At 37.1% G+C, this 27,862-nt stretch overlaps 1 protein-coding gene across 1 annotated transcript in view; it reads right to left on the bottom strand.

The window, feature by feature from the left end:
• IQCK (IQ motif containing K) overlaps positions 1-27,862 on the bottom strand; it is a 51,198-nt gene that overhangs the window by 10,348 nt on the left and 12,988 nt on the right. Inside the window, exons 5-6 of the mRNA XM_040574830.1 lie at positions 21,908-21,992; positions 16,326-16,437 (exon numbers count right to left, since the gene is read on the bottom strand). Coding sequence (XP_040430764.1) covers positions 16,326-16,437; positions 21,908-21,992 — 197 coding nt within the window. The remainder of the gene's footprint in view (positions 1-16,325; positions 16,438-21,907; positions 21,993-27,862) is intronic.

Genomic DNA, 27,862 nt, shown 5'->3' with positions numbered 1-27,862 from the left:
TTCCCCTGAGAAATTCAGAGCAACCCTAGCTTTCCTTGCCTTCAGTTGGAATTGCAGAAACAGTGTTTCTGAAAATGTGACTGTTATGAGCGGAGCCTGAATTTGCACAAATTGCTGCAGCTCTGCAGAAGTCAGTAAAACAGCTCCAGTTTATGCTAACTAGAGAGCCCATTTATTTCATCCAGAGTTTTATGTCTATCAGAAAAGATTTTATGTGAGCATTCAGAAACACAAATAAATATGGACACACAATTTGGCTAAATGTGCACAATTCCATCTGTTTCAACAAAATTTTGCTCATATTAAGACAATTTCATCTTGGCATGCTGGGCCCTTATGTAATCTACTTTTGATTTACAACAATTCACATGTCAAAGTAAAACTGTAATGCTAATGTGTTTCTAAATCAGTACCACACAATTTAATCCATGTTTTGTGATACTGGTGCGAAAACTAAAATTGAAATGGTGAATGCTTTTGTGTACGTTCTAAGTCTTGCAATTTGCTTCCCACTGCAACCATACAAAATAAAACATTCAATACTTAGCTTTCTAAAACATCCACAGAAATGAAAAAGTACACATCCATACTTCCCCAGCAAATACTCTGCTGTTCAATACAACGGAGAAAAATCTCCCCACCCAACCCAAAAGACATTATTTCTATGCATGGCATTTTTTCTTTTAAGACAACTTCAGCCCTCAGATACTGGTACATAGTTCTCAGTGCCAGCTGTGGGAGGTGGGCATGTGTAGCTGAGGGCAGAGTTGTTTGCTAGGAAGAAATCACTGGATTGTTAAAAAAAATAAAATAAAAATGAAAGCAACTGAGTTTCTTGCTTTGAAGAATTTTCACTGAAAGTCAGCAATGAGTCATACGATTCACCTAGTATGTAAATATATTTTTGCCATTAACGACAACAAGCAAAGTCAATAAAGAATAGTTTTTCTATGTCTCAGTGGAAAGAAGAATGTTATCCATGTGATTGCAAAGGGTCTGCCAAATGGGAAAAATCAGTCAAACAAAGAGCACAGGGTTGCTTGCTGGAGTAAACAATTCTAAATGAACAAAAGCTCTACATAAAAGTAAAACGTCCCATCCCCCTAGTGAAAGCTGTTTTCAAAGCTCTGTATTCTTTCAGAGTGCTGTAATACAGATTAACCTAATGTTTTTCTTCTGCTGATACAACAGTCTGGTTCCTCAGTCTACTTCTATGATAGAGCCTTCAGCTGTCATATTCTGTTCTTAATAGTTTAATATTTTACAAACCACTTTTTAACTTTTAAATATAAAAAAATGTTTATTCAGAAGATAGGTCTGTACTGTACACCTTTCATATCAAGCACATTTTTGGGGAATATTTATAAACATTATGTTAAAGGGAAAGAAGGCCAAACAAGCCCAAAAATCACCTTTTTTACATACAGTTTCAGGAGAGTTTAGTTATTCTTCTTAGCTATGCAACTGTAAACAGCAAACAAAGCCCTCTTGGTACACACCCAGAATATTGGGCTGCAACAGGCAAATGTCCTAATTTGTGGTGCTCAGAGTGCTACCAACCTGGAAGATCTCTGCTAGTAGAAAACATACTGGAAAGGGGATGTATGATGAGGAGGAAGCACAGACAACGCCTTAGAAACCCCAAATATGACCACGGTGGCAAGATATCGAATTACCTAACCTTCCTTGGTGGTGAGGAGGCCTTTGCAACTATTTCATAAAAATGCAACAAGTTCAGACACCCCCGGGCTCACACATGCTGTTCCATATTAGAATGAGCAGGTGTTTTAGGGAGCTTCTAGCTTTAGTCAGGGGCATCCACGTCTTACCATAACCTGTGTTACTTAAGCATAACAATTCTGAATCACATCACACTAAACAGGAAGCACAGGTTGTCAGCATGAATCTGGATTGCAGACAGTTATTTAAATAGCTTTCGACATATACTTGCTTCCTATGCAGACAGAAAAGATGTCCTCAGGATTCAGATAGGCTGGAAAGACAGGGAAAAAGGCTGCCTGGCTAAGTCCTTTCACTAGAAATTTCCATTGGAAAAATGTATTTTTCAGGTTGTGACACCTCAAACTGAACTAATTTGCTCTGATATTTTTAAAGGCCTATGGAAGATCTTCAGTTGGCAGGTCAGCATAGCTCCCATGGAGTTTAGAACAATTTACATTAGCTGATAATCCAACACATTTTTTCAGACAACATGTATCTAGAGGCAGTGAATATTGTAAATGCCGATATGAACAACTAGCTTAGCACCCTGCTACTCATATGCTGAATTTTAACCACTTAAGTCTTGGGAGTCCTGCCATTCGTTCAGCAGGAGCAAGAGAAAGACCCATCTCTACTTTCAATTGCCTTAAAAACATATTAAAGTTGAGCAGCACAGTTCCTGTTATATCCCTCTACCTCCTTAGTCACTCTGCAGTTCTGCTAGCAGATTACTGCCACTGCAGTGGCGTGGTTCTACTGCAATGGGGACAGCCTCTCTTTCTTTAGATTTCCTGCAGGCTGGGGAAAGGCATATGGACATAGCTGGGCAGAACAAACTGCCTGAGGACGCCACTTATGCAGGGGAGATTGCTGCTGCCAGTCGCAGGGCAGTGCCAATAAAACCATTCTCACTGGAGGCTGGATTCAGGTCCCAAAAGTTCACACACCTTATCTCCCAAGTTGTTTGCCTAACAGAATGCATGAAAAAGATCTACAGAGAATGCCTAATCATTCATTATGCATTCATAGGAGGTGTAAGGTAAGACTTAAATAGAAGTAAAACATGAGAATGAGAGGCATTATCACAGGATTTCATATTGTCTTGAAATATCAACTCCTGTTTCAAGACCTAAGACAGAGCAACTGAAACCCTTAGGTGCCATGACAGTAATTAAAAAAAAAAAAAAAAAAAAAGGAAAGGAAAAAAAAGAAAAGCCCAAGCAAGAAAAAGTAGAGAACTTTTCAGATGAATTTCTACAATTACTATTCAGGATGTGACACAAACAGTGTAAATGTGCAACTACATAAGGCAAATAATCTCTCCCACAGAATCTAATGCATTTATAACAGTTTCACTGTTTCTTGAAGATTTACTTGTGATGCTCACTTTTGAAATTGACAAATAGTATTGGGCATCTCACTTATTTCCAATGTTATGGTTTCTATCTGCACAGGTCATAAGGTTTCTACTGTCAGGACAGTTGAAGTTGGTGGTGGTATACAGCTGTCACATTACTGATTTTAACAATTCTTATTTTAAAATGCAGCGTTAATCTGATTAAACCCCACTTTAGTCACACACATATTCTAAATCACACAACACTTCAACCCATCACTACAGTAAGAAGCACTAATGAAGACTGTGCTGAATTTCCTTGGAAGTGAGGTGAGGGTCTCTCCAAGCAGAAATGTTATATTTTTGATTTGCTGTTCCTACTGTAATAAACTCATCCGTTTGTTTGTTTGCCATGTTCCTTGGAAATGCAGCTCATTTAACACAGTTTATTGTATACGTGTTGCAATGTTGAGGCACAGATGACAGCTAAAAGAAGCACTGGCATTGAGTGTATTCGGATTTACTGTTTGAGGCAACTCCTCGGAATAGGATTTTCAAAAATCTGCGAAACTCCTGTTAGACATTTGAGGATTGCCTGCTTTAGTCTTTGTCCTTTTTATCTATGCATTAAGTTCAAACATCTTTACCATCCATTTTCGATAACAGAGGCAATTTTCCCTCATCTCAATACACAAAAACAGAATCAGGACTGATGTTCTGGTTTAAGACTTGGCTGTTTCAGCCAAACAGTGAAGAAACTCTGACCTACTTTATACACTACTGTGTAATACAACTGGTTTGTGATAGTAGCTTATGAAAGGTTTATACCCACACTCCTGATTTTGTTTAAATCATAAGAACTATGAGAATTACATCTAGTAATTTAAACAAGTGAAAACAGTAATGAAAAATACCACAGACTCAGGCTATAAGAAGATGAAAATCCATAAAAGAAAATCTATTGGAATAACTTATTAGCGAGGGCTTAGAGTAAAATATATATATAGAAAGGAGTTTCACCCCAGCCTCCCAATGAAATGCCAAAGAAGCCTGAACATGAAATCGGAGCTGCCAGCAATCTCTCTGAAATAAGACCCAACTTTTAAAGAGACAGCTCTTTATAAAGTGTGTATAATTTTAGCCTCTTACTACTGGAAGTTAACATGCAGGCAATTATTAGTGAAACCTTCCACTTCAGGAAACCTTCAGTCACTAGTAATAGCAAAGTGATACATTATAAAAAAGATATTTAAAAAAATAAAATACACTGAAACCTATGCCCACAGACATGCCTGCTACTCATGAACCTTAATGGAATCACCAGATCACTCATCAGATGATGCTTTTGTAAAAAGGACACAGAAAAGTGATAGGACAAACCTAATTCTCCAAAGCAACAACAGAGTTTGTAAAATACTTCGTCTTCCCGTAATTACATTTGCTGCAAAGCCACATATGAGGCAGCACCAAGTCTGAAATGAAAGCAGCAGAGCACAGGTGATGCCAGAGCAGCCCACCACCCAGAAAGCTTGCTTTCTGGAGACCGGTCTGCCCAAAATTTTTCCAAAATACCAGGCACATGCAGTCATGCTGGCTGCATTTAATTCCTTCAGAGAACAAACAATGTCAGGGAATTTGTTTATTCACTTAGGATCAAATTAGGGAAGTGTAAGCTGACATACAGGAGACCCCCAAACACCAACAACCAGCAATGGAGATGAGAAAAAGGACTGAAAGATGTCTAGCAGTATTTGTGTATGTAATGCTACAAGGAGAAGCTGGGAGAGCTGGGGATATTCAGCCTGGAGAAGAGAAGGCTCTGAGTGACCTTACTGCAGCCTTTCAGTACTCAAAAGGAACTTATAAAGAAGATAGAGAGCAACTTTTTACACAGGCAGACAGTGATAGATCAAGGGGAACGGTTTTTAAACTAAAAGAGGGGAGATTTAGATTCAAGGTTAGGACGAAATTCTTCCCTCAGAGGGTGGTGAGGCACTGGCACAGGCTGCCCAGAGAAGCTGTGGGCGCCCCATTCCTGGGGGTGTTCAAGGCCAGACTGGATGGGATTTGGGCAACCCGGTCTGGTGGGTGGCAGGAGGTAGAACTGGATGGGCTTTAGGGTCCCTTCCAACCCAACCATTCTGTGGTTCTGTGAATACATAATGCTTTCCTAATATTTGGACAGGAAAGTTAAGAATTCATTATTCAAAATCTTTAAATTTGTTAAATATCTGGATGGCATTTTTCCCGTTCAAGGTGTACAAAGAGGAAAGCACTGACACCCATTAAACTACATGAACGACTGAGATGGACACCTGAGTTTAGGAGAGAACAAACTACAAAGAACTAGATATACTGGGGACTGTATGCTAATGACTGCCCAACTGTCCTCCAAAACACTCAGTGACCTGAGATTCATTAAAAGAAAGCCCCAGAAACACAACAGGTTAAGCAAGAAGATGCAGGACGCAGAGAAAAGCCCAGAAGGAAGGCAACCAGCACATCTTCAGCAGGAATCGATCAATGCGGGTTTTGCAAGTAAATAGCTGAGATTGAAAAAGAGTCATGAAAATGGAAAGAAGCTGACAAGAAGCAGACAGAAATAATTCCAGAGTGCCAGGACCCCAGCAACAAGCATTTGGGGAATTACAGGCAGAAGCCATTTGGGGCAGAAAACTAGAATGCCAGATTTGCTGGGCAGCTTCACAAATGCTGCACTTACACCCATGAATCCCTCTTCTTTCTGAGGCATTTCCTATGTGGAAAACATGGTAAGTTCTGTAAAGTCACTAAACGTAAACTCTCACAGACTAAACCAAGTGATCAGGTTAAAAAAATAATAATTAAAAAAAAAAAGTTACATTAAAAAAGACACGAGTAATACCAAAGAGAAACTTGAGGCAAGCAGCTTGAACGTTCTGCAATCTGTCATCTGCTTCTTCACTGATCTGCAAGTCATATTTTAAGATTCCACTTGGTTCATGGTCCTTCTTTCCCTGTCTCCTTTTTTTGTTTTCCCTCAACCAAAAGAGTCTCAAGTCTAGCTTCGCTGCAGAAATATTTGGAGGTTTTATTTCTTACTTGATACCATCCTTTTCTTCAGGCTTTTAATACAACTCACAGTTAGAAACAGAAATTTGCGTACCTGAATACAACCCCTCTGAATTTTCAGTAAAAATATAGCATTTTTTCACTACTATCTTGAAAAAGCCCAAAAGAAAAAACCTGCAAAGCCCATGAAGAATTTCTGCTCTCCTTTAAAACAGAAAAACAATCCAACAAAATATATTTCTATAATCACAGAACAAGCACCAAATTGCAATCGTCTTTTTCCATTACAAATTGTTATTAAAAACTGCAATGATGGGTAAAAGCACAATTATGGCACTAGAGGACTAGTTCAGACTTGTGCTGGCAGATAACTGCTGTGCCTGTGTAAGCTCAGTTCAGAGGATCACATATTTTGTAGCTTATCTAAATTGCCATCTTCAATTTTTTTCTTTTCCAAACATTCCCACTGTAGTTTCAGAAATGAAATGTTCCTGTAGTCTTTGTAACTTTTCAGAGATGTCTGAGTCTGGGGTGTGGACCAATAAAGCACAATCTACATCATGAGTCTTATGACTTTTATCACTACATTCTCAGCTGTTAGTGCCAAGATTAAACATTCAGAAACATCCCAAGCATCTTGAATTAGGCTTGATGAAAAACACCACATACTCACTGCTTTGTTCCTGGATTTTCTTTCATTTTTTAAAAAGAAATTGTAATGTCTTTTGTGTCACTGAAAGCTTAAATGTTTACTTTTATTTCAAAAGCAATAACATATGAATCCATTTAAAATCATTTTGAATATAGCACCTTAAAAGTGTAAAACCATGGAATATGGGCAGGTCCCCACTTATAAGAGCTCCATAATGAGATGAATTAAATAATTACAGCTACAGTTAAAGGAGGGCAGATGAAATTAGAAAAAAATCACTTTAATATCACCTGAAAACATGACTAAATTTCAACCACCTTTGATCAAAGCGGAAAAAAAATATGAAAGGAGGAGACTGTCAAATAAAAATGATGAATTCCTTACATTTTATGGAGCTGAATTTTCATAAACCACAGAGGTACAGTTTTTAAGAGATTCATTAGCTACTCGGACTGCCTCTTAAGCTAATCCAACATTACCACCTACAGTACATTTAAAATATATTTTTAAACCCTAGCATAAGGTGCTCCATTTGCATATAACCCCTTTTCGGTATTTTTGGGGGGAAACTACTCAGTCTGCAAACATGCAAGCAACTGTAACTTCTTTTATGGTCTCATTAGTAAGCATCTATCAGAGCACATGACTATATTCACAGGTTTGTTTATGAAATGAATTCCAAGAAGTTTCATTATGTAAACTTTTTTTTTTCTGGGACCAATTTTAATATTTTTCCCTTCCTCAATTCATTCTGTGGTGATATGACATCATTATGTAGTGCAATACGATTATGACACAGCCGTCCTTCAAAAGTACACAAACTAGACTTCCTCCGTTTGACTTGACTTGGTAAGCCTATTCAATTTTCAAATCCTACTTCATAATTCAGGTGGAGACACATTACAGCTGTAGGAGTGACTGCATTTCCTTGCTTCTTGACAGTGTGCATCTGTTCCTGCTCCAGCACAAGATGTGCTCCTAAAATATGCAGCCTATTCTCCCTTTTATCTGCAGCCTCATTCATGTTTTCAAGGATTTTCCAATGACAGAACACCTACATTTTGAGTTCTTCAGCACGATGCTGGTTGCATCTTCCCAAGGGAAAAGTCTTTGTTTGCAAGCTCTCCGTATAGGTAAGTAATAACTTCTACTGCTAAAGGAGAAATATAGCTTGGAAATCAAATGGTGCGTAAAGGAATATTCCCTCCCTGATCTGGAGATCAACTCTCCCCACCTGCTGTGAAGATTATTTTGTTTCTCAGTTTGGTTTAAGTAGATTTTCCACACACTGTGTACATTCACTGCACCTTGCAAAGCCAAGACTACAGTTGACCTCAAAGAACTGGTAGCTAATAGGGTTGCAAATTTTTTTTTTAAACATAAAACCAAGAATGTTTATTTTTTCTACTATTCCTCCTAAGAACAATGCTTTTTAAACATAAAAATTTACTAATTTTACCCAGGTAAGAAGAAGAAAGGAAAGCCCTTAGGAAAAAAAATAGCAGAAAGTACTAGACAGTGTATGTAAAGAACTAATTTTTTCAACAGCACACCAGCAGAGAGAAATAATTGTTGTAGCAGTCTGTCTTTTACCTAAGCGATGCATTAAGATTCAGGTATTTTCAAAAACAAAAGCCAAGTATTTTCAACTTCCTTTCATTGTACGACATGTACGTTTTCATTTCCAGCAGTGTCTCATCAGTACTGCATCTGCAGAAGGTACTGCTCAGCATCACAATGGCACGGGTTTCATCCACTGCATAGAGGCACAGACCTGATCAATCAGGCCATTAACCAAAGACCTATTTCTTTTTAAAAGCACTAAAGCAAAACCACATCTGGAGCTATGCGGGATACCAGCTAGAAAGCAAGAAAATGCAGCAAATTATGTCCAGTTTGAAATGGGTGTTTTAGGCTGCAGGTATTGACAAAATTAATATGGGCAGCCCTACATAAATGCAAGTTGGGAAAAGAAGCTCTCCTAAACAAACAATCTAATGGTAGATCAGTAGCCTCATGAAACCAAAAGCAGCCCTTCCTATTGTGTTTGCTACTGTCACATCCTGCCAAGTACGATCCCAGACAACAGGCAGGTAAATGAAGCAGCTATTTGAATACATTTACATTAAAGTAATTTCAGCAAACTGGAATAATGAAATCAGAAAGGCCATCATCTTCAGAAAAAAAAAAAAAAAAGAAAAAACAAGCTCTTTTACTGTTCACTCATATCCTTCAGAGGGTTTTTTGTTTGTTTGTTTGTTTGTTTTTAGTAGCAGTATTTTATGGTGAAGTGAATATTTTAAAAAACTTTTGTAAAACGTTTTGGAACAAATTTATCCCATCAGTTGTGCTAAACCAGTGGGGCTATACAGAGGAGGTTTCTGTTTCTCCCTACAAGCCTAACTCAGTAAGCCACTCAACTGAGCCTTGAGTGTTATGCTTCCCTCTACGTTTTCAGTCTGGAAGTAGAAACTGTTAAGAGTAAGTACTTTCACACCTTAAATATAGACCTTTTTTTGGAATGGAATTTTACAGCAGTGGAAGAGTGGAGCAAACAAAGTGCCAGCTAAGTACGTTATAGCTTTCTGATCTCAGGTAGGGGCTGAAAGAAACATACCTTTTTCTTTCCACTCAAAAAGAAATTTAGCAGCTCTATGTACTAAGAGTTCCACAGTCCTGCAGGATGCTATTCATTTCCCCACTTCCTTTTCTACAGTAATTTTTATGCAGTTTTCACACATTATATCCCAGAATACTCCTCAAAACTATCAATAACTAGTATAGAAGATATAAGGAAAGAAGAATAATGAGTTACAAAGTAAAAAAGAAAAAAAAAAGAAAAGGGAGAGACAGAGAGAGACGCTTTTAAATGTGTTTTGAAGTGTGGGGAGAGTCAGTGGTTTATATGAGGTTACATTACATCCTGGCCTACCGAACCAAGCAGACATACCACGTAGGGTATGGTTTCATATGACACAGTAGGCACAGGACAGATTAGCTGATCTAAAAGCCAGCTGCCATCACACGTGGGCAGTTTTCCTTGCCTCTATTACTGCTGCACCATTTCCCTTACACTGGAGCTGAGGGCTGTGTCATTACAGGGCCAGTCAGCTGAGCGGGCTGATCCAGCAGAACACTAACCCAGAGGGCTGCAGCGCAGAGCTGGGAGCAGTGCTGTGGCAGGTCAGCCAGCTGAACCGACTCACCACAAACAGCCATGATTGTGAGAGCTGGGAAAAGGAAAGGACAGCAGAAACTGTGGTCAAGGAAGCATAGGACTACCTTTTCAATGGGCATGTTGTTGGTCACCCTAGCCACCCAAGAAAAATCATACTTCGGGTCCCTACCTAAAAAAAATAAACAAACAACACTCTAAAAGTGTTTTGTTCGGGTTACATTCTAACAAAAATTATAATTTCACTATTTGTTTCAATGATGATGAATACACTTACTGAAAATGAGAAAATAAATTAAGAATGCCTTCGTTTTTTTTTTTTTTTATTACAATATAATGCCTTTGGACTTTTTTATTATGATACATCTACATTTCTAACTTCCTTTTGATATCCTTTTTAAGCATCACACTGGTCAAGAACATACAAACATACTTTTATAAAATTATAAGTATTTGCCCGAAACATACCCGTGAAGTAAGGTACATGTAGCATTGTGCTGAAAGCCACAACACAGCAGAATCTGACTGTTAGCTTGCATTTTGGCTGATATTTTCACAGAAGGTATGCTGATCTTTCTAGTAGTGTCAATAGAATCGCATTACTCCTTGAGTCAGCGTTTTCTAAAAGCTATTTGGCAGCTCACCATTCATCCCCTACAGTTAGATTCAACACTATTTACAGCATCTACTAAACACAGTTAGAGCCGTACACAAATTTAAGAGAGACTTCATTGTTATACTCAATGTAGTTAACTTTGTAATACATTGATATATTTGTTAAAAAAAAGCTTTTCTCCTTTTTCTTTTGATCATGAATCCCATTGCTCTATTTGTGACATCTGAGTTTTTTGTAACAACAAGCGCTTTGTGCGGTTTAATGCAAAGAGCTCAGCCGTTTAATTAAATGGGAGATTTCACAGTAACTCAGTTCAATCAAATGCCTAGAAAGATGAGCTTAAAAGGTAGTTGTGTTATGCTATTCATTACTGTATGAGCTCTCAGAACCCACTTCAGTGCAAAGCCAGCTGGGTTAGATTGAATCACTGATGAAGGCAGCTTTACCCAAACTTGTTGATTTTACAGTGAAACAGGGTTTAACAATGTTAATAAACAGCAGAATAATAATAGCAGAAATAAGAGCAGCTGGAGCACTAACAAAATTAATTAAGGCATTACAGCTGAGATTGATAATGAAAACCCCTGGACAGTAACTTCTTTAACTAGTACAGCTGTTTCCAGATAGCCATCTGTCTGTGCCCCCCGGCTATTTTATGTACGGATACTCTTAAATTAACTTAGCAGGGCTCAGTTAAATCATTACAGAAACAATTTCATAATATTGCAACCTAATGTGATATAAACAATAAGAATTAGCACTGGTTTAAGAAAAAAAAATGAAAAGGAGCAACTTTACAACATACTTTGAAGTGGTGGTACAGCTGTGTGTCCTATAGTCCTAAAATAATTAATCTGATGACGGGAAAGCTCTATGAGGGTGATTAAAAGGAAATTTGTTTTTCCTTCTGAAATAATTGGTAAAGAAGGCAAAGGAAATCTTATCACTGCATTACTCTCCAAAACAACCTAAGTACAGTTTATAGAAAAATTCATTTTCTTCAGAGACAGTTCTTTGAATGAATCCAGCTGCCAAATGGCACAGGCCGCTCCCCCTGTCCCCACTTTTCTTACTCCCAGCATTTTGAAGATGGCTTCATCTTATGTTCTGAAAACATACTTTGAATTTCAAAAAAGATCTACTTGTATCTTGTTTTTTTTTTTTAAAGATATCTACATTTTTTAAAACTCTTATTAAACCATAGTAAATAGGCTATGAAATCCCACAAAGACTTAAATAAAATGTTGGTCACTCTACCAGAATTTTCTTTACATATAGTTAGGTCTGCTAGAAGACAAGCACTTATGTTGGATGGATTTTATTTTTCATTATTTCTGTATACTGGTACTAATTACTGTTTTATTTCATCTGCCAACTCTAAGTTACTAAAACTATGAATTCTGCATGCAAACACCCCACATATATATACACACATACAGATGCATTTTTTTTTCCTATTGTTATGTACTATTTCACTCCTCAGAATGAATTATTTTCAGCTATAAAATATCCCTTGAGCAATTGCATGGGTTGGTAAATGAAACCTGACTTTTGTGGATTAAAATTGCAATATAATATGAATAAATGTTTGGAAAATCTATGCAGCTCTCATAACAAATTGCTATCACAAAAAAAATAAAATCATGACACTTCTGTTTTCAGTATTTGTACTAAAACACATACTGCACTGAAGAAAATTCTTCATGTTCTGAACATTTCACAGTGAAGTGAAGCATTGACCAAAAAGTCCTGCATATAGCAAAGTGCAGACACAGAAAAGTGTGCCAGCTCATAACACTTTGCATTATATAATGCTGAAATAGCAAGGCAACCAAGGAGGCCATGATACATAAAGGAAGGTTTCGAACATGATGTCTTTTGAAAAATTACTCTTCTATGACAGCTTTAACTTTTCTTTTTCCTTTTTACAGATTTCATTGTGTTCAAATACTCCTAGCTGATACTTAACTGATTTTATCATTTAAAAAATTCTACTGTGAGGCTTCTGCAGACCATATTCACACTTAAGCCTTCACAGCTGAAATAGAACAGCCAGAAACAGCTTTGATTGTGGTCCTTGCTGTTGGCAGAGATGTGCAGAACCATAAGGGTGTTGTCATTCATTACTGTCTTTGTTAGTTCTGGACTGCCTCTCAGAGTATCTAAATACCCCCTCAAAGAAATCTACTCCTATTTGTACTGGCACCAGCACTGTTATCAATGCAGGCCAGTCCTTCTTATGCAAACAACAGTGAATACTGGGAAGGAGCACTGGAAGAATGTCATGCATTTTGGAGTGTATGCAGAACACCAACTAGTTCTGCCATCAGTGTTAGACAAGTAGGTTTCTCCATTGGATACTTTCTAGTGAACTGAGGTTTTAATACATATACCATAAATCTTCCAAGATCACAATGAAAGCAGATTTCACTGGACATATTCCATTAAATAACACCACGCAGCTGAAGCTAGCCTGCAGGAGCTTCCATCCAGCTCACATTTTCCCTGGATATCATGAAGAATGGCTGTTTGGGCAGGAAAACACCTCCAACAGGAAACTGCTTTCCTCGCACTTGCAAACATGCAAACCACAGAACTATCCAGTGGCTGCTGCTGCTGTCACCATCTGTTAGTACAGGGAAAGCAGAACCGGAGTCAGACCTCCCTCTGTGTAAGAGCTTTGTCTAATGTAGGTAAGCCGGGAGCAGTTGCTGAGGTTGTCCAGGCCCTGGGCATGGCGGATGCAGTACTAGGACGTGACTCTTGCATCTGCCAACATTAAATCACCTGGTGGTACCAGCCTGTGCATGTGATTGGCAGGTAAGCGCTGCAGATGACAAGAGGAGGAGACACACAGAGGCAGCTTCTTAACAGCTTACCTTGTCCGACAGGATGATAGTTGCCACTGATTCATTTCGTATTATGTGATAAAATTTATTATTATGTGATTATGTAGATTACTTCAGAAATCCAGAGCAACAAGTTAAAACATTCACTTCCAGTACTGCCTGTTTGCAAGTGGGTTTAAATACTCTTCCACTTCACACAATAGAGGAGAAATTGTGGTACAACAGCACCATGTATTAAGACCTCTATTTGAAAGATTTATACTACAACTACTGCACCTTGTGTCCGTTAGAAACATCCAGTAGGAATACCTACTCATCTAGTTGTGATTGCAGAAATAGTTGGTGTTTTACATAGACTTCAGACTACTTAACAGCAAACTTAACACTGAGAAACTGCAGCATTACCCTGACTGGATCTTTTCTTAACTAGTGCTATCTATCCAACAGCTATACAAGTCTAACTAGGAAACAATTGGAAAGAAGTTTAAGGAATCAAGGGCTTGTCAACAGGGAATCTTGAAAATATGGAGACCTTACCCATTTACAACTTTGTGTTTGCTGGTATTATGAAAATGTAGCCCATCTGGAATTGCCAGGATTTCACACACAAAAAATCTAGCATTAGTTTAAAATGTTGTTATTAGCCCCAAGCGCCTACTACATTTATTTTATATGAAGGAAAAACGACATCAAAATACGGAAAGCTGAAAACAAGGCGCTACTTTGTAATTCCAGTTGTTACAATGATTGTTATTAGTGACAGATTTCCCCCTTCACCTTTAGGCAAACTTTTCTACAGAAGATTACAAGCACAAAGGGAAATGTTTGGAACTTTCATGTCATCCTTTTAAGCCTGATCTACTTGTGACTGGATAGATAGACTGGATGCACAATAAAAAGTGAAAGAATAATTGCAGTGCATTAGGTTAATGACTTGACTGCTGTTAATTCCTTTGGCATTTACTGAGCATGGACTATTTTATAATTAAACTGCTTGGTAGAAAAGTTTCATTGTATCATTTATTAAAAAGCAGGACGATTTTGAAATTAGCAGTAGCCACAAAAGGTTTGACGACTGAAGTTACTGAAGAATTGCAAGACTCTAATTATATACAGCAAGCCCTAATTGCTACAGCAGTGATATTAATAAGTACTCTTTATGTACGGACATCCTTACTGTAGTTTCTAAAACAAAGCATACTGTGAGAATGTCAAGCACTCAGTTCCAGAATACCCTATTTCGTATATGTGCATGAATACAATAACTCCACATAATTAAGAAGAAGAATTAGCTTGCAAACAAAATTCTGAAAGAAACAACATTTGAATGAAGCCACAGTAGGAAAAATTCTATGTCTCAGCTTGGACTTCAAATGTCTAGGAATCGGGCATGTGGCTCAAGAAGTCTAACCAATAAAGCAGTGACAAGGCCTGTAGGTGCAGTGAAGAGAAACAGCTCCAAATGCGGACCTACAAATATGCAGTGCTTCAGTAAAAATGCCTAGGTCATTTGACAACACTGAGACCAAAGGTAACCCATTACGATGAAGCTGCCCAATTCCAGACTGTGCATCAGCAATTTTCTGCCTCTTGAAATCCAGAATTGTTGATTTTTCTGGATAATTGGTATCTAACTGACCACCTCTCAGTATTTTTAAAAACTTTCACAGAAAACTGATTCTAAACTCCCTTACCCTACAAGAATTCAAACGTAAATCTCTCTTTTCCCAGTGAAGTCCCACGAACGCCAGGCTCAGAATTAGGCCACTGACCCTTTTGTGGTCTGAGCTGAGGAGGTCTAAGACTTGCCCCTGACTGTTAGCTCCTACCAATCATCTGGAGGCTGGCATTTCTTCAGCTGTGAACAGTAACCAGCTATGAGAATACCACCTCAAATTCTGCTCCGTTTAACCAAGCTGTGGGCTTCTGAAAGGGATTATTCCTCTCTCCCCGAGCTCACTTCCTCTGTTGTGGTACATACAGGGATCACGTGGAAACGATGTTGTAGGAAACTAACAGCAAAACCTCTCACTGATCCAAACCCATGGTGCACTTACACAATGGCTGAAATTGATGCAAGAGATACGGGGTGGGACACCCCTTCGGGCAGGTCAGAATGAACGACCACACAATGGTGACTGGTAAAACAGAATTTTCCCTCTCAAGAGCTCACGAGCCATATAGCTGAATGACCTCTTCTACTGACTTGTAATTCACATCCCTACATGTATCACATGTGAGTCTAGCCACAGAGGCTGAAAAAATGTAGACTGGTTGAGGAGCTAGCGAATCCTCCTGCGTTGTTGTTAGACAAAGAGAGCAGGCACAGAAAAATCATTATTATACCACCGTGCCTGAGTAAGTAAAGAATAACTTCAGCCCTGTCAGTAAGGCCTTGTCCACAATCAGGGCAAAAAGGAAACATGGTGCAGTGCTGGTTCTTAAAGCAACCTGGCCTCATATCCCTTGGCAATTATATATATATATAAGAACAGTACAGGCCAACTTCTGTTATAAATAACTACAGGAAAATGCCAGTAGAACATTTACCAGATAGAAATACTGCAGTTCAGAAAAACTACAACACAACCTGTCTGGTAAAAATCAGTACTCAAATGTTGCATAGCTGGTAGAAGTTTAATCCTGCCCTAGGAAATACTGTGCCACTACGTTATCATAGTCCTGTGAAGTTACCGAGCTTTGGCCCTGTATCATACTTTCCATGGGCACTTTCCGCTAGACAAGTGACTAACTTACACAGTAACGGTAAAGAAATAGCCAGGCATTTCCGCCAGACATTGCCTTCTTTTGTCACTCATGATCAGTGTTCCACCGTGTGTCTTATTTCTTAACACAACTTGAAGTATAACAATTAAACATTTAATGTAAAAAAAAAAATCATTACAGTAATTTAATCCACTTACCTTTGGCTTCCTGCTTAGTCCAGAATTCTTCCACTCTTTGAGAAATGTTTTCTTCCTCTCTCAACTGTTTTTGCCACTGACGTAGCTCTTGTACTTCCATATTACAGCGGACCTGGAAGAGGAAAACAGAATATTCAACTAAAATTATGTACATTCGTGTTACCCAAGATGACAAGAGGTATTTTTTCTGTGGCTGGGCAAATATGTGACATACATCCTTTTTGCAGGGCTTGATATAAAAGTATGATCCCAGAGGTTTACAGTTTTCAGCTTAAACAGAAATAAAAGCCACATAATTGACAAACTCCTTTGAAAACATAAATATGCCAATTAGGGGATCATTTTGATTACCAAGGACTCCTGAGAATGTGATTGCAGTGAGACACTCATTCTTTGAGTTAATTAAAATTTAAAGCATTATACTGAAGGGTATTAGTGCCTTTAGAAAACCACAACACTATAAAACCAGCCCATTGACCAACATAATAGAACAGAAGAGGCACATGAAGGGTCATACAGCAGGAAATTTATTCCAGCAAATTGATTCACACCTGCTACCAGCTGCAAATAGGCTTACCGACAGTCTCAGCCACACAATTTTCACAAACAGGAGAGCCATTAATCCGTTATTTAAAGTAATTGGAATGCATTACATGGTATCCATTCTTTGGCAATCACTCCTATGAAGAGCCTAATCCTGCTTCCATATAAAATGACAATAGTAACAGGCCTTGTCCCCATTTAAGTTGAATTCCTCTTTTATTGCTTTTGTATTGGTATGGATTCTACTAACATAAGAAAGAATTTAGCTTTTACCAGTCTACTTAAACTTGCTCTAAGCAAGACTTGATTAAATAGCAGTATGTTGCCTGTCATATACCTTGGCATTCACACAATTACTACCTCAAGTGTTCGAGCAAAAATCCAGAATAGATACCATCCCTTGGACAACAGCAGGAAGGGGACATGCTAGTATTTGCTTAAACAATGGGAAGTTTTTATTCTCTTAGAGTCACATTCAAATTATAATAGAATTATTTAAAATGGAGTTTGTTTTTTTTTTTCCTAATTGCTACATAGATGAAATGTCATTACGCTTTAGGACTTAATGTCCTAGTTATTCAGGCTGAAATTGCGTAACATGGTAGAAACAAGCAGCAATAAGCTTGGTTTCTCCTGGACATGTTTCTACTTTCATGAAGCTGACTACTTAAATTTTCTAGTGACTTTCTTATATTTATTTTATTCTTATATGATATGGTAATGAGTTTGCTGTGTGATTTGAACTCTATTACTCCACTCCATTACATCCCAGTTTTCACATGCTTTCCTGAAATGCACACAGCGCAAAAGAGAAGGATGCAGTTTTCCACTTGTTAAAAACATTAAACAAAACAATATGAATTATTTAGCAAAAATATTCTTTCCACACAGAATTTCTCCTTTGTGGTGCAACCATGAAAGCAACAGACAGCAACTGTACTCCAAGCGTAGTTTTCAATCCACTTCAGAGAAGATAACTTGCCAGATTTCAGATATATATTTCAGTGCACTGACAGAGCAGAAATACAATGCAAGGTTGTATGATCAATACAGACAGGGAAGACTTTTACTTAGTGACTTGACATCAGATACCTCTCAGGCCTCTTAAAATATCCCATCATACTAATACAGGTATGTATTATCTTCTATAAAAGATATATTTAGTTCTTTCAAGGTTAATATAAAATTTTTAAAATTAATAACAAACAATGTTATTAGCTAAAAAAAACATATTATTTTTTAATTAAAACCATCAAATAATGTTTCAAAAAATACAATATATTAATATATTAAAATACTGCAAGGTCCAATATCAAAAGCAAGAAGTGAACGTGAGCTCCCAGATTTTTAGAAATGTGAAAGAAAAAGGAATGTAAATCTGTCACTTTCAGTAAAACAGGTGATAGGAACTTAGCAGAATCCTATCTATGTGTTCCAAATATTCTTAACGAACTCTAATTTAGCACAGCTCTGATAATTTAGCAGAAAGTAGCCTCTATTTCGTAAATCAGAGTACAATTCTAGCATGATTAAAAAGCCAAGACTCAGCAGCCAAATCTCCAGGTAAGTAATCTAAAGTTCAAATCTTGCCCAAACAACTGATGACTCTCCTGCAGATCAACAAAGCATGAAGCACTGAAGGAGTCTAACAAAGAACTGAGAGAAAGCCTAATGTGTCTCTTTAAAAACCCAAGTCACCCGACTTAATCTACACTTGCTGTTAAGAACAGCAAATATTTGCGTGACCTTCTAGGTTTCAGCCTTTGCTAGTCACCACACCTTCCTGGAAAGGAAAATAAATTATGACAGCAAAAGCACGAGAACACTTTGTAAGACATAAAGATAAACCCACTTCAATTTGGATTTAATTTTTGCTCAAACGATATTTATACACAAAATAGCACTGAATATTTACCTAATGCTGTCCAGTCTAAGCTCCATAGTATTACAAGATTTACATAGTCAAAATATACTGTGTTCAATATATCAATATATGTCAGTTATACAAAATATACTAGGTTCAATGCTTGTATATAAAAAAGGATAGCACTATGGAAGGATAACACTAAAGCTTTGGACAGAAATATTAGAGAAAATTCTATTAATGAAAAATTCCTTCTGCCTAGAATAGTTATGCAAACTGTAAATATTAAAAAGACCCCAGAGAATAAATGGCACTAAGCACAGATTCAGCAGTAGAAGAGTGAAGATATACATTTTCTTGAATTGGAGAAGTGCCTGGAAAATTGATACCTACCAATCAAGGGTTTTCATCAGATATTGGAGTACTGCCTTGGCCCATGACAGATGAATGGAACGTCAATAACAGAGGAAGTAAGAAGTAAAGAGAAAAATCTGATGAAAGAGCTGTCAAAAGCCTTATTCCAGCTGTTCTTGCTTGCCTCAAAGAGACCTCTCAAGATGAAATCTTCCTTTCTGATCTCCTCAGAGTACTATGCAAGACCGTTCTGGTGTGTCTCATATATACACGTGCAACAAATGACATTATCATTACTCCTTTGGACTACAGTGGTTACCCAATATTATGTTATTTAGTCCTGGAACTTCAAGACTGTTTCTGCCAGGAATGGGAAACAGATAATTTTAATTAAAGTTTCTTTGGAGCAAGCCTTCATATTTGTAAATCAAGCACAAGATTTCCACAGTCACAATGGATGTGGCAACAGCAAACTGCCTTTTTGCTCAAAACCCCCTACACCTTTCTTTATGACAAGTTCTACACCCAGAAACCTTTTCCATTAGGGTCACACAATAGCTACTATCACTTCCTGGTGGCTTTCTTCTGCTTAGGTCCTAATCTAACATTTTGCAGTCTAATTAGTTTTCTCCTTTTTACCAGAAAATGGTTATGAAAGTAATTGGATTGCTGTTTGTCTTTCAGAGTGCAGCCTAATGTTTCTGTAGCTAACACAGCTTTTTATTATGGGATTTAATTCTTGATTAAACTTGAAATAAGTACTCATAAATGTCTTTGTATGAAAGATTCTAGCAAAGACTTTGTGGATGACAGACATTAATTATTATTACCACAACAAGTATTTTTCTGAAACCTGCTTCAGATAAGGATGTATGTACCCTTTTAATTAACTTTTTGTTATCAGAAAGTGCTCAATATTCTGTACCTACAGGGTTCTTTTTCTTCACATAGAAAAATCCTTACTGCCTGACATCTTGTTTTTGCTGAATCTCATGTGGTTTTGATACTGGCACATGCAGACAGCTACATGTGGCAGAAACAAGTGAAATATCCATGCAAAGATGCAATGCTCAGTCAGTTATACAACTAAGTAAAGTCTACTGCCTAGATCAACATGGCTAACAAAGTAACTCAAAAACAGTGATTCCATACACGATGTGTCAGTGAAAAATTACCAGCTGTGGTTTCTCACACGTTATATGACATCATTTAAGAATAAAATTTAAAAAAAATTACAAGGTTCATGTCTGGGATATTTATTTTAAAAGCATATCATCTGAACTATTTTCTAATTTTTTGGAATCTACTTTATCATTACTGTGATGAATTCTCATTTAAATCAAAGATAACATAATACCCTGTGTAATAACTTGTTACTAATGATTTTGACTTTATATTCTGATTTTAATGTTAATTTTTAAAAGCCTAAGTTCTTTCAGCTCTAAGAAGTTAAAACATGTAACAGCCAATTTTATAGTCTGAGTTATTTTCTCTGTCTTCTGCTTTTTTAAGCTATAGTTACCCTCTCATTTCTAGGAACGGGTTTAAAATTTTCACCATAGCATTTATCATTCTAAATTTAACACAGTGAGAAGGGACAGTGCCCTTTGGAACCTTTGGTTGAAGCACAAGGTATCTGAGCAACCTTGCACTGCTCAGCTCTAATGGAAGTGTTACTGGATGTTTGCCTTTGCAATAATCCACTGTGAGGATGCCTGCAGTGATATTGTCAATGCTAATTAATGTTAGTGTCAATGCCATCTCTGTTCAGAACAACAAAAAAAATCAAGGAAAACGAAAAACAGCAAGTGTCATAAAAATCTATCAGTCAAGAAGATCATTTCAGGATATTTCGTCATCTTTGTCTGCATGGCACATCAGAGTAGCAACTCTTATGTATTCATGCTTGTTAAAATAGTAAAGAACTTAACAGAGAATGTTTTGTTCTGACTGTGATTTAAAGAACAACTGATGTAGTTCTGTAGTTGTAGAACAACTGATGTGAATGCAATGAGATGCATTACTGTCCATCACAATGAAACTACTGCTATAGCTGGAGGCTATTTACAACCTTAAATTTTGAAAAAGGCAGTCAAAGATGCTTCTTTTGTCACATGGATTTTAAGTCCATTTTTTCACAAAGCATGAAGGTGTTACAGCCTTTCTAAGAAAGGCTTCCAGAATCTTTTCAGCTTTTTCAAAATCATTTATATCGTACCCTAGGCTTAGCACTGCTGTCGCACTCCAAAATAATAGTATGAGCCCATCTTCTTCAGAGTTAATTTATGTTCCTCTCTTTTCTCCCTTAAATTGGAGACCGCATTAGTGCTATATTACTAGTATGGCTTGCCATATCTGCTTACCATTTTGTTTTTCCTTTCCTTGAATAACAGCCTTCATTCCTTTCCTGTATCTCCTGTCTTGTTCTTTGTCTCAATTTTATCTTTGTTTCTATATGCTTCTATTTCCGTACAGACCTCACCAGTCCTCTTTGTGTACCTCTACACTCACTTAAATATCCCTGAATGAAGCCAAGTAACACTTTAGCAACTAGCCAAAGATCAACTCATTAAAAAAAAAAATGTTCCAACCTTCAGTGGATTTTATGAAGAAAACAGGGAGATTACATCAGCATAAATGCCTGTGAAGAAATTGTAGTCACCAGGCATAAGGCAGAGCAACATCCAAAGCCAATGAACCATGAGGGCCTCCACAGCTATTTATAGTATCCCCTACTTAAAATTTATGTAAAGATTTTCCCTACGGCCTTCACAGTCCTACAGATTCAACATCAAGCAAAGTAATTATAGATTACTCTTACCCGATAACCTCTCCAAAACGACTGGATTATTATGCTTGCTTCTTCTTCTGATAGGTGGAGAGACAGAGGCATTGGTTGCCTAGGACTAAAAAAAAAATAGAAAAAAAAAAAAAATAATAGTATTTTGTAAAAGACAGCCTTTACAACCAAATGACTGTCTTCTTTAGCAATATATTTTACAAAAAAGAGAAAGGTTGTTCAGGTGCTTGAAACTTAAAATATCTTATTGCTCTGAGATGCTGAGATAGAAGGTGCAAAGAATACCTCCTTTAAAAACATATCTTATGTACACTACAATCACTTCTTCCTTAAAACAGTAATATACAAATAGCATATCAAGTGCAGTAATCTTTCTTACTCTTCTACATGGATTTGGAATTCCTACCACTATGGTAGAGTTTGGGCAGGTGGTGGGAAGGGAGTGAGAGATAGAGACATGTCATTTGTAAAGCAGAGGAGGTTCTAGTATGCATGAAACAATGATCAAATTTATCACATAAATGTTTATACCTTAATTATTAAAATCATACAACATAAATACTTTTTAGTACGTTCAGCTACCTTATAATTTCAGTTAAAAGTGAAATGTACTGAAAAATGAAAAAAACGATAATTGTGTAGGCATAAACATGCATCCATGCTCAGAAACATCTAAAGAAGCTCTTAAAAGGCTGAAATTTTACTTTTGATAATGTATACACATTGCTTGGTGATAAAAGAAAGGAACAGATATGTAAAGTTAATTTTCAGCCACAATATGCAGTAATTTGAGAGCATTTCTGGTGATTCTGTTGCAACTATTTTTAATGAGAAAGTATAATTACATTTCAGCCATCACTAACAAAAATTCAAATCACAGTATCAAGCCGTGCTTTGCAAAAAACATTTTCTATGGCTGTTGATTTATTTCTCACATACATTGATCAAAACATCTACCTGGAAGAGGAAACAATGTTAATTTATATGGATTTCTTTTATAATGAATATAATATGTAGTCTTTAAAGTCAATAGAGTAATATAGAGCAGTAATGTTGCAATTTATGAAAAGACCATTTATAAGCAGTAGACTTGGCACAGTGTTAGAATGGCGCCACTCTCCCTACATGGGACACGGACTGATCACAGCTTTGACTTGGAAGTCCACAACATGAGTTTGGATTCAGCAATCATTTGGATTTAATTACCAAATTTGTTTTTATCAGTATTAGTCTTAAACTATGTTTACTTGAACAAAACTAGTGACACATGCAAACTCTGCAGGAATATTATTTATACTATTTATATTATAAAGACGCATATACTACGAAGACCATAGATAAACAAGCTATTCATCCAGTTCTGCACTTACTGGCTAAAGCATTACTTTTGCCGTTTCTTTAGGAAATATAAGTATATTCCAGCTCAGGCTAGGAGGCTTGACAGCTTACATTTTCCTTTCACTTAATTTCATTTCTATTAGTCTCTGCCCTAGTAAGCTTCCTATGCTCTCTGAGGCCTTTCTCTTAGGGCTTGTCTTCACTGAAGGAACATTTCAACTTTGAGCACAACCTTAACTGTTATCTAGTGCTCTACTGACTACACCGTTTGAGTCAGTATACTCAGCTAAATTGGTCTCATCGTCATGTCAGCTGGGTTTTGGCCTACATTTATTTCAAAGTGAAAGAAAAACTCTGTTTGGAAGAGTGGAAATAAGGCAAAAATAAAAAGAGGTCTTTACATTAAGCTAAACAGTTTTAGTTCTGTGAACATTAATTAGCATTTCTACCGCTCAAGGGAATTTATAAGTGCTAGATAAGCAAGGCTTCCTGAGCTAACTCCTTCTGATAATCAGACTTAAAAATATGAAGTTAGACTGTGCTGGTTTGGCTGATAGGCTTTCATTCACTGTTCTATTTTTGATCTTTTTGAAAACCAAATCTTAGAGCGCAAAAATCACAGGAAGACCTACATATTTTACAGCAGTTATTTCAAAGACACTGAACTTTCCTAAGAAGTAATACATCTGCAAGGCCAACTCTAGCATTGAATTGCTTTCATTTATAAATTATAAAAGTATGTAGTTTAGAATCCCACACTAAATTTGAGAAACCAATATAAAATCAAGCATGAAAAATAGGACTTAATTTTCAGTATGACAGTCACTGGCAAATATCAATCATTTCAGCAGGGCGGCTTTAGAGAACAAAAGTCATGTCAGGTCCATTTTTATCTAAGAGAATATATGCAATTGGCTTCAGGTCAAATAAAAATAGAATCTGAGCAGAGGTAATCACCCATCAGCAGTGAACAAGGAAAAGAGGGAATATGTCATTTGTGGCAGAAGACAGCTGTATAACTCCAAGAAGATTAAAACTGACAGTAAAATGCACGGTAGCTATATTCTGCTTATTCAGTCTTTGATTATGCACACTCTTAAATGTCCACACACTCAACATTTTAATATCTATTTTGATGTATGTAATATATTGCATAAAGTAAGTTGCACCTGTAAAAAAGCATCAGTAAAATGTTTTTTCTTAAGTATATATTTTGCCAAATGTGAATAAAGCAGGCACTGACCAGAGGACAGTTAAATGCCAATAAATGTGTTTCTTGCTTTCTGAGCAATCAAGATTTTACAGATCCTGATTATGTGAGATACTTACTAATTACAGTACATTACGCAGGTGGAACATAGCACCCAGAAGAAATAAAAAAGACTTGCCTTAAATAGATGTATGAGGTATTGAAAGACGTTCTTACTGAAGGCATGAAGTATCCATAAGAATTCTCTTATCCTGGGCAGACTACAGTCAAAAAAACTCATGAAGATGGACTAACCATACTAGTTCCTTTCCTGTTAAAACATGGTAACAAGAAACAAGTATACGGGCTCTATGCCATAACTGACAGACAATTGCTGTCAGAGCAACACTAGAGTTATAAGATCCCTTACCGTTCAGCCCAGAGCAGAGCAGGCCGAGGGGAGGCCTCATGGCGGCCTGCAGCTCCCTCACGAGGGGAGCGGAGGGGCAGGCGCTGAGCTCTGCTCTCTGGGGACAGCAATAGGACCCGAGGGAATGGCATAGAGCTGGGACAAGGGAGGGTCAGGCTGGGGTTAGGGAAAGGTTCTTCACCCAGAGGGTGGTCAGGCACTGGGACAGCTGCCCAGGGCAGTGGTCATGGCACTGAGCCTGATGAAGGTCAAGGAGCGTTTGGACAACGCTCTCAGACATAGGGTCTGATTTTGGGGTGGTCCTGTGTGGAGACAGGAGTTGGACTTGTGGGTCCCTTCCAAGTCATGAAATTCTATGATTCTGTGTGTGTCTCATCTCCTCTTGGAGAGAATCTGGGTTTCTCAATGAACTTTCAAGGAGGGGGAAGAACCTCCATTTTCTTGTCAGCAAAACAGACAATGTTTGTCAGCAAACAGGAGCAGGCTCACAGTCACACTAATGGACTCTGTATACAGTCAGTATTGTTGTGCAGTCCAAAAACCTCAGTTGTCACTAAGCTCCCATCTGTCCTACATATAGGTCTGATTCTTTCCTTGAAAAGGAAATATAAGTAAAAAATAATCAAGGAAAAATTCACCATGTCTAATTCAGGATTTTGTAACTGCTCTTTTTATTCCAATCCATTTCCTAACAGTAACAGAAAACCTCCAAATCTAACCACCAGTCTAGTCTTGCAGCAAGGTGCCTGCAGGACCACTGTGCTAGCTACAGAGCACCAGTACCTGTGACAGGATGGAGTGCAGGTGACAGTGAAGTACCCATGCGCAGTCAATAAATGATGAGCGTTTTTCTCTCTTTTCAGAAAGCTAGTCTCTTGAAATAATGAAGTAACCCTTCACAACAAGCATCAGGCCCTATGGAGGCTTGGAAGTTTCAAGATGACAGCCCAAACCACTCCACAATTAATTTGACTGTGATGGTTATTGTTCTTGAATATTTATATCATGTATGAACAGATGCAATGACAGAATCACTACAGAATTCATAATCTAAAAGACAAAAGAACAGACCAAAGAATAGGGAGAAATACAAGACAGACAAATAAATGAACATGGTGATCTCCTTAACTTTTAAAAAAGGATTCTGATGAAGTATTAGGTTTGGAAAGTACTTTTGATTGTTGGCCTAAACAATCAAAAGATTTTCTCTGTAAATTTCTCAAAGTAGATTTCTTTTATATTTCCAGTATTTCTTATTCCCACTCAGAGAATCTAGAAATATTATAGCCAAAAAATAATAATAATAATCTAGAAATGTTTTTAAAAAAAGGTCTATAGAATCTTTGCTTATACATACTATTATGTATGTAATATCTACTTAAAAAGCAGGAAGACTACTGCTGACAGAAAGTGAGACTGAAGTACTGATTTATCTGACCTGGTATTTAAAAGCAATTAGATATATTAACCACATATTACACTATCACTGCATGAGCCTCACAAGTTTCCAGGGAAAGATTCCTACAGACACTTGATAAAAATACTCCTGGAACATTTCCACAGGCCAAACTGAGTGTGAACTGAGACCTCTCTTAACATTATTAGTACTAACGCAACCATTTGACAGTCAGAAAGAAAACACTAACCACTAATCTAAATACACTACAATTAGAGAAAACATTTGAAGAAAAAAAATCCTTATTAAGAAAACATTTTTGTGCATTATGTGAAGGGCATATTTCTGAAGGACTGTGAATGTGGGCATAACCCAATTTAACTTTCTGAAGAAAGGAAGTGCAAATGAGCAGACGTTTTGAAGTGTGACTCCTGCTAACTGTCTGAACTCTTTTCTATCACCTTCTTCCTTGATGCTGTCAATAGCTAAATGAAGAATAAAAAAATAAAAACCACACAATATTTTGACCCCTTTTGCCTGCTTCTATTCTCTGAATCTTCCACAGCTTTGCTGGCTCATACTTTTTTATTTTGAAAACCCTCAAACATAAAGGCAATAGATTGTGAAGAAACAAAACATTTCACTTTTAAATCACCTGTTTAATTGCTATCCCTCACAAATTTAAGAACAAAAAAAATATGCAAATTTCAGTCTTGATTAATTTTATGGTTTTTGATGATATAAAAGGATGAATAAATCTAACGTAAAATACATTAGTGTCAGCTAGATATTCAACCCCTTCCACACCTCCATATTCACAGTGCTGGAAACCCCAAGAGTTTAGCCCTGCACTTGTTTCACCTCCAAAACATTCAGGAAAAAATATCTACTACATGTAGTTTCATTCAGGTTATTACCTACTTCTACATAAAGACCTTAGAATGGGGACAATTTTGTGCATCCATTATCATCTATAACTGTAGTAGCAAAAAAAAAATCTAGGTAAGTTATTGACATTTAGAAGTAAACAGTTACTGTCCCCAAAATATTACAGTATAATAAAACTATAAAAATACATTCAGAAATATTATCAAAGTGGTCATAATGATAATATGTATACAACTGTTAACACAAACTATTGATATAGTTATCTACCTATTTATAATGAAGGAAAGATGTAGTAAAAAGAAAAGATGTTATGGAACTAATGTGAGAAATTTGGTAAGTAGGGACGCAGAGTCATATAACAGAGAATGAGGTAGAACAGGTGAATGGTAACAAGAACAGAAGAGGACAAGAAAAGAAGAGGAATAAGAGAAAGCACAGTAAGAAGCCAAAATAACAACACAAGAAGTATCTTCTGTCTTAGCTTCTGTCTGAAAACTATAGTGGCTTTCTTCCCCCTTAATATGCTCTCTACTCGTGCAGAACTTACCCATTTTAATGATAAAACTCAGCCCTCCCTTTGTTGCCTCAGTTATCTCCTTTGTGGGACCAATATTTATGCATTCCTTAAGAGTGCAGCCCTGGACTGTAGGAAAACAAACACAGACCTATTCCAAAGTCCACTGATGTCAGTGGAGAAATTTCCATTTATGTTTGTATACTTTAAATCAGACCTCA

This window comes from Cygnus olor, chromosome 15 (assembly GCF_009769625.2).
Source record: "Cygnus olor isolate bCygOlo1 chromosome 15, bCygOlo1.pri.v2, whole genome shotgun sequence".
NCBI lineage: Eukaryota > Metazoa > Chordata > Aves > Anseriformes > Anatidae > Cygnus > Cygnus olor.
Note: the sequence above shows the minus strand (reverse complement) of the source record. Positions and strands in the feature narration are given on the sequence as shown.